Source organism: Porites lutea, chromosome 3, assembly GCF_958299795.1.
Source record: "Porites lutea chromosome 3, jaPorLute2.1, whole genome shotgun sequence".
NCBI lineage: Eukaryota > Metazoa > Cnidaria > Anthozoa > Scleractinia > Poritidae > Porites > Porites lutea.
Window position 1 is genome coordinate 31,560,069 of NC_133203.1, and position 8,157 is coordinate 31,568,225.

General features: G+C 37.1%; 1 protein-coding gene across 1 annotated transcript; it reads left to right on the top strand.

The window, feature by feature from the left end:
• Positions 1 to 6,730: 6,730 nt before the first annotated feature.
• Positions 6,731 to 8,157, top strand: LOC140932153 (uncharacterized). The gene has a single exon (XM_073381799.1). It carries the CDS (start codon positions 6,733 to 6,735, stop codon positions 8,155 to 8,157), a length of 1,425 nt encoding a protein of 474 aa, XP_073237900.1. The 5' UTR covers positions 6,731 to 6,732.

The following is an 8,157-nucleotide window of genomic DNA, read 5'->3' on the forward strand; positions in this document are numbered from 1 at the left end:
ATGGAGCTGGCGAGAAAATCTGTCAAAAACAGGATAGTTAGAAAACATTCCAACGTACTTAAATTGCTCGAGCAATAAGTTTGCAATAGCATATAATTTCAGTATTGCTTTAGGCAACAGATATACTATATCTACAGTCAAGGTCGAGCAATTTAAATAATAGTAGATAAGTTTTTAAGTACAGAATATAATAAGATGAAGAAAACAGAACTGACTTTGTTGATATACTGAAGTCTTTTCAAAGTTGACAACTCAGTAAAGTAATTAACTGTGAGAATTACTCATATTGAAAGCCGAAAAGAGGAAAAAGTATTATACGTACACGTGTGCCATTTTACCATCAAATTTTATTGTTTAAAGGAGCGGATGTCATTTCCACGTTCGATGGAATGTTTTTAAGATGACTGGCCTTGAGGAGTCGAGATGTTAGCATGGACCAAGCCTGAAAGAGTATTAACGGGTTTATTGCAAGCTTTACGTCTAGCTTCGGTTAGTGAAAGATTTAGTCTACCAGGAAATTAAAAAAATAATAATAAAAAAGAAAGAAAACGAAAAGGTCATCCTTGAAAACTTTATTTTCAGTAAGGGCAATTTGTATCTCTCTTTGTAAATCCATTTTATTGATCGGCTTTTGCCGCGACTTGTGAATCAGCTGTAAAAGTTGATTTTACTTTCTCTTTGACATGATTTGTATGTCGCGTCACGACTCCTTAAGGCTAGCCATCTTAAAAACATTCGATCGACCGTGAAAATAACACCCGATCCTTCAGGCCATAAAACTTGGATTCGTGCCCGATTATTTCCACTTTATGAGGGGGCCGGCTTTGTTCCTTGCGTTCCATAAATCTTATTCATTGTCTTTAAAAAACACAATAGCCAACAAGGGTTAAAAACAAAATTCCAAAGGATTAAACTGCAAAAACCGTGGACGAAGATCCTGCTAGTTGTAAACGTTGGATCTCTAGAAAAGAGATCAAATCAGCCAAAATATAAAGAAACAAGAACGAGAAGTCCGAAGACTACAGCAAAGCTGATTTAAAACAACGTGTATTGTTTTTTATAACAATATTTCGGCTGGCCATACCAGCCTTCTTCAGGTTTACAGATGTTACTGAACTTATGCAGCAATCACAATATTATATAGATGGAGAATGTCGCAATAAAAGGGAGAGGCGGAAATGACGTGCAACATAAAAACTGGAAAGGAAATATACTAAGGATATGGATTACAATAATTCGTCACGGCGGTTTAGGCTATGAGGTTCAAGAGTCATGGCCTTATCTATCAAATGCGACTCCCTGGCCTTACGAACTGAGTCACGTGAAGAATGAATTTTCTCTAGTGGGATTAACTGCATGTCAGTATGAGAATGGTTAGAGTGAGAGAGAAAGTGTTCAGAAACAGTAGTGGGTTTAGATTTAATGTTAGTTTTGTCGACTGCTCGTCTGTGTTCGTTAAATCTGTCCTTGAGACGTCGCTTAGTTTCACCTATATATTGTAAATTACAACGGTTACATTGAACCATGTAGATAACATTTTTAGTGTTACAACACAGACGTGCAGTCGACAAAACTAACATTAAATCTAAACCCATTACTGTTTCTGAACACTTTCTCTCTCACTCTAACCATTCTCATACTGACATGCAGTTAATCCCACTAGAGAAAATTCACTCTTCACGTGACTCAGTTCGTAAGGCGAGGGAGTCGCATTTGATAGATAAGGCCATGACTCTTGAACCTCATGGCCTAAACCGCCGTGACGAATTATTGTAATCCATATCCTTAGTATTTTTCCTTTCCAGTTGTTATGTTGCACGTCATTTCCGCCTCTCCCTTTTATTGCGACATTCTCCATCTATATAATATTGTGATTGCTACATAAGTTCAGTAACATCTGTAAACCTGAAGAAGGATGGTATGGCCAGCCGAAATATTGTTATAAAAAACAGTACACGTTGTTTTAAATCAGCTTTGCTGTAGTCTTCAAAATTCCAAAGCTATTTTAGGATTGACAGCTCAATAGTCACCTATAAAATACCTATAAAATACCTATAAAATAGAGCCTCTCGTTGTTGCCATTTAAACGCATCAGTTAATCCTTGGACTAAGCATCGAGGTTAGCAGGATACTTAGTATTAAGTCCTAAGTTTTATGTCATTAGACGGTTCATATATTAAACCTATGAATATCCTTTTTTTGTTGCAGTTCTCTGACTCGGCTCAATTGAAAGACCCTTAGTCTTAAAGGTAGGTTAATACTAGGTTTCCTGTTTCATTCGATTTAAGGGCTCTTTTCTTAATAATGAATATGTATGATATATATTGAGCGATTAAAACGTGAATTCGGCAACAACTTTCTTTGACATCTTTAAATGTAAATACAAGAATGTGTATATTAAGTCTACAAGGCTGTAACAGTTTCAACAAGACTTTAGGTATCATTTTAACGCACTCCATCCGCCGAATCATAAAAAAAGTTCAGTTTATAAACTGTCCTCAACGAAAAAATGTTTACTTTATCGGGCTAACTTGCTTGCTTAGGATTAAATACCGCGAAAAAAAACATGCAGTTACTTTAATATGGTTGGTCGAGTTAATGATGCAGTTCATATGCCGAGTTGATGATACATGGTAATTTATAGTTTTGTTGGCATCCCTCGGCCTTTAAAAACTTGGCCGCTGATTGAAAAAAAAGAGGGTGAACGAAAGATACAAATGAAATTAAGCAAGTTTTAAAGGTATTGCCAAATAAATTGCAGGAGATGTTATGTTCATGGTTGATCAATACCCTATGGAGAACAGAAAATCATACCGCTACAATGAAAGCATTGTCATAATCAAAGCATTGATACAAATAGTTCTATCTATTTCATTCAATGCCCAGAGCAACTACCGGGAAACTTGTAGAAAGAAATATCCTGTTGGTAATCACTAAAATTAAAAAAAAAAAAATCCTTTTTACTAGTAAAATCTACAGAAATAACTCATTTTATACGTGTAAGACATATCTAGCTACTGTCAAAAAAACCAAACCAAAACAAAACAAAAAAAAAACAAAAAACAAAACTTCAGTACAAGAGCAGTGTAATGTCTGTCCTTTAATTGTAGAGGATCATTCGTTTCTGTTTATAATTATGAATGCATGCACTGTGTGACTAGGGAAAAAAAATATTTTAAAAAGCCCTTGGCCTAATTACGTACTCTTTAAATTTTGCGCATAACAGATGGATGCAGATTGTATGATGCTTAGATCGGGGCCTGGTTACTGTGTTAGCTCTTCCGCTTTTTGCTCGATTATTTCCACTTTATGAGGGGGACTGGTTTGTTCCTTGCGTTCCATAAATTGTATTCATTGTCTTCAAAGAACACAATAGCCAACAAGGATTGACAGCTCAATATAGGCACTGACAAAGTACAACTGGTGGCTGCTTATAAAATGGAGCCTATCGTTGTTGCCATTTAAAAGCATTAGTTAATCCTTGGACTAAGCATCGAGGTTAGCAGGACACTTAGTATTAAGTCCTAAGTCTTATGTCATTAGACGGTTCATATTTTAAAAATATGAATATCTTTTTCTTGTACTGCTCTCCAGTTTGGTGTCCGCACCTTAAAAAAGACTTAAACACCTTGGAGAAAGTACAACGTAGAGCATCTAAATGCGCCCTTGGAAATATTGGGCAAGACATGCCTTACGAACAACGCCTAAAGCTCCTTAACTGGCCATCACTTGAACAAAGAAGATTATTTTCGTCGCTTATCGAGTGTTATAAGACAATAAATAGACTTAATGGACTTGATCCCTCGGCATTTTTCACATTTGCACATGATTTTCGGCCCTTAAGAGCCAACCATCGTTTTAAACTTAAGCTTACATCAGCAACTTTAAATAGTTTTAAACATTCTTTTTTTATACGCATAATAGATAAGTGGAACAATCTTCCAAAGGAAGTTGCTGAGGCGGAGAATTTGAATATTTTCAAGAACAGACTGAGACGTTATCTTACAGATTTTCCTAGTGGACACTAAGTTCTTTTACTGTGTGATGTTTTATATATATGTATAGTTACTATTTTAAACAGTTGTAAATAATTTATTTCTTAATGTATTTTATTATCAGGAGATAAACTAGAAAGGGATAACCTCTTTTATCTCCTTTTCACTTTCCGATTTGGATTTGTGAATAAACAGTTATTATTATTATTATTATTATTATTATTATTATTATTATTATTATTATTGTTGCAGTTCTCTGACTCGGCTCAATTGAAAGACCCTCAGTCTTGAAGGTATGTAAATGTACTAGGTTTCCTGTTTTATTTGTTTCAAGGGCACTTTTCTTAATAAAGAATATGTATGATATATATTGAACGATTAAATCGTGAATTTGGCAACAATTTTTTTTGACAGGTTTAAATGTAAATGCAAGAATGTGTTTATTAAGTCTACAAGGTTGTAACATTTTCAACAAGATTTTAGGTATCATTTTAACGCATTGGTTACTGTTTTAGGTCTTCCGCGTTTTGCCCGATTACTTCCACTTCATGAGGGGGCCTGCTTTGTTCCTTCCGTTCCATAAATCTTATTCATTGTCGTCAAAAAACACAATAATCAACAAGGAATAAAAGCAAAATTCCAAAGCTATTTTAGGATTGACAGCTCAATATAGGCACGGACAAAGTACAACTGGTCGCTACCTATGAAATTGAGCCTCTTGTTGCTGCCTTTTAAACGCATTAGGATACTTAGTATTAACTCCTAAGTTTTATGTCATTAGACGGTTCATATATTGAACATATGAATATCCTTTTCTTGTTGTAGTTCCCTGACTCGGCTCAACTATACGACTCTCAGTTTTGAAGGTACGTACTAAGCTTCCTGTTTCATTCCTTTCAAGGGCACTTTTCTTAATAATGAATATATATGACACATATTGAGCGATTAAATAGTGAATTCGGAAACAACTTTTTTTGACGTGTCTAATGTACAAAGGTACAAAGGATTGCCCCTAAACCACTAAACATGTCCTGAATTAATGATAACTTGTTCGTGTGCAAAACTCAAGTTCTTAGTTCTTCTTAAACGCGGGTTTCTTCTCTTTCTCTTGTCGATATCGGGGCAAAGAACCGCTACTTTATTCAATTATCGAGGAGTACCCGAGGAGACTAATTTTCGTCGGCTCTGCCAGCCGGTACCTAATAACAGTTGGTAAACAAACCTTGACCTTCAGACCTATAGCCGTGACAACCGTGCGTCTACGTCACCGGACTGAGTTACTAACAAAACAACCAACAAAAAAGACAAGTATAAAAACGCTTTGTTACTGATTTGCACAGTAAAAGGTTTTTTTCCCTTTCACGCTTGGCATGCATGGCTGGGTATGGAGCAAGCGAGAAAACTTAGTTGAAAATCAGTAGGGGCCATCGCTGAGGTAAACACCGTTCCACTGATCACCGCGATACAATTTGCTTATATCTGAAAATATTTCTAAATTTCTTAATAACCGTAAGCCGTCAAAATTCGTGGAAAAAATCAACCGTCAACCGACAAAGCCACCACTTCATTGAGACCCTCCTGTATCATAAGAGGTTGTAAAGGTCGTAGTGTAATGCCTCTCAGATCTGCAATTTGGCTTTTTTTAATTGTTTTTAAAGACCTCTAATTAAGCTTTACTAAATGAAAAAGTAGCCGTCTATATTTGTTTCATGTTTGCCGTTTTTATTTTTATTTTTCCTGTTTGCCATAGTCGGTACGACTTGCTTAACAGCCACCTAAGCACAAACATGGAAAGTATTTTTTAAGTCTTTTTCGAGAGCAAAAATAAATATGAAGATCTTGTATCTTATAATCTAAAAAAACATGCAAACATGCAGCAAAAGAAATCTATCTTTTTTGTTCCAAAGCCTTACCTTTTTTTTTCTTTCTTTTTTTTTTTGCTTCCCACAGTCACTTTTTGCTATATATAGCTAGAAACAGCAACAAGTAATGTCCGCAATTGTAACAACTGTCTTAAAGGGTACCCTCGGATTTCTCATAAAGAAAGGCCGAAAAGCAGCTGTGGAGAGGCTGAAGGATGGCGACGTTACAAACGAAAAATTGAAGAACTGGATCGTGGATGAAATCGACAGTGTAAATTCGAAGCTTGATGCGATGGCGAAGAAAGATCTCGGAGCAAGTATTTCCTTTTTCAGGGAAGGACTAGTTTTCCTTAATAATGCAATGGAAACGAAAACTGGCGGCATAGGAAGTTTAAACGCAAGTCCTGTAGAAGTGGGAAAAGTTAAAAATGTGAAAGAAGAAAACTTCGAAGAGAGCAATGAAAAAGCAAATCCTGAAGCACTAAAAGAGGCGGCGTCCTGGCCCAAGTTGTTTTGGTCGATTGCTTCTCAAACAACAGGCTTCTGGGACCACGGTAGAGAGGATGAGAAAGGGTTGAAAGCTGCTTCTCAAACTCATTAATAATTCATTAAGAAAATACAAAGAAAATTAATGTTTAATGAGTGTTTGGAAATCGGATGAAACACTGCTTAGTATCTGCATCCTTAATTTCTTCTTCAAAAATGATTTTGTTTGAGAAGAAATATCAAACATTCGACACAGTGTTTCATCACCAGATGAAACACCTCGAAGTTCGTCAAAAATACTCCGCTGCGCGTCGTATTTTCAACTCTCTTCTCGGTGTTTCATCTGGTGATGAAACACTGCATCTCATGTTTGATATATTACTTCTCAAATGACAGAGGAACCGGAAAGGTCCTCTGGTGCAGAGGAAAACGAATTGTCTTTCACAGAGGAACTGAGGAAGGTGAATCTAAACAGTCTTAATGAAATCGAAGAAGCAATCCTTGACGCAAAGAAGAGGTTTGACGATGCTCGACGAAAAGCGACAGAAGCCTTTAACAATGAAGTTCTCACCCCCTTGGATCGTATCCTAGCCATGGGTGTTCGTCTAATGGCAACAATATTGGAGAAAGTAGATAACCCGGTAAGTGCCTTAGACGCGTGTATATCTGGCCTCAACGAACTACACTCGATGCCGTTTGTTACAGAAAATTTTAGCGTTGAACTTGAAAAAGGCATCAAGTCAAGATTCAGCAAGGATGAACGAAGGCAAATTATTTCCTTCGTCTGTCAAGTAAATCGCACCATTTACGACTTCGCGTTACTGGTAAGCACTAAAGAAGTGTTGTCCTTTTGGCCCTGCGTTGAAATCGCAAATGAGAGGGTCGATCCTCTTCGCGACTCAAGAATGGCAAACATGCTGCGTAAGCTGGAGATGGGAGACTTTTGTTTAGCTTGGTCATTTGGTCAGGAGGACGAACTAGAAGATCAAAGGTTTGCTAGTATAGCAACCAATACTCTTGGACAGTTCCTTGTTGTCGACAAGGGGGGGAAATGTGTGAAAATGTTCGACGCTTCTGGCAAATTTTTAAAATCTTTTAGTCCTTCCACCAAATATGGTCAACTTGTAGCTGTAGCTACTGACCAAGATGACAACATTTACGTGCTGGAGAATGAAAGGTCTGGAAAAAGTGCTAAGGCTTTCCTGCAAGTGTTAAATAATTTAGGTCAGTTGCTAGATGATTTTGAAGTTGGCTTCGAGTTACAAGCTGTGACGGTAAAAGTAATGGCCAGTCGCCTCGTTCTTGTACCGGTACATTTTGAAGTAGGCTACGAGCAATCCGCGCCTAGGTGGGCTTATGATGATTATTATGTGGTTTTGAATAATACCAAAGGGAAGCGTATTGGCTTCCTTTCCGAGAAAACTTTAAAAGATATCCGAGATATCGCAACTGCTGATGACCTTATTATGATCTTGGATATAGAATCCACTGTCTTTGTATTTACAGATGCATGTGTTAGTGACGAAGATCGTCCTGTTTCACAACTCCTTAAGAAGTTTCCAGTCCGTGGAAAGGCCAGTGCTATTACGTTTCATCCCAAAAGCAAACACCTGATCGTTGTCTCAAAAATCGAAGACCATCGTTGGCAACTGCTGTTTTACAGTAAAGAATTCAAATTTGAACGTAGCATTGACCTTGACGTGGAGCAAAACTACTGCATAACTGGGGCTGCAGTGACCACGGATGGACGCATTTGTATAGCAGCGTCACATCATGATCAGTGGCAATGGAAAGGGAAGGTGCTTGTAGTGTAA

What these genes read in the sequence shown, in the direction of transcription:
- LOC140932153 (XM_073381799.1), top strand. Translation starts at nt 6,733, where the DNA reads ATGACAGAGGAACCGGAAAGGTCCTCTGGTGCAGAGGAAAACGAATTG.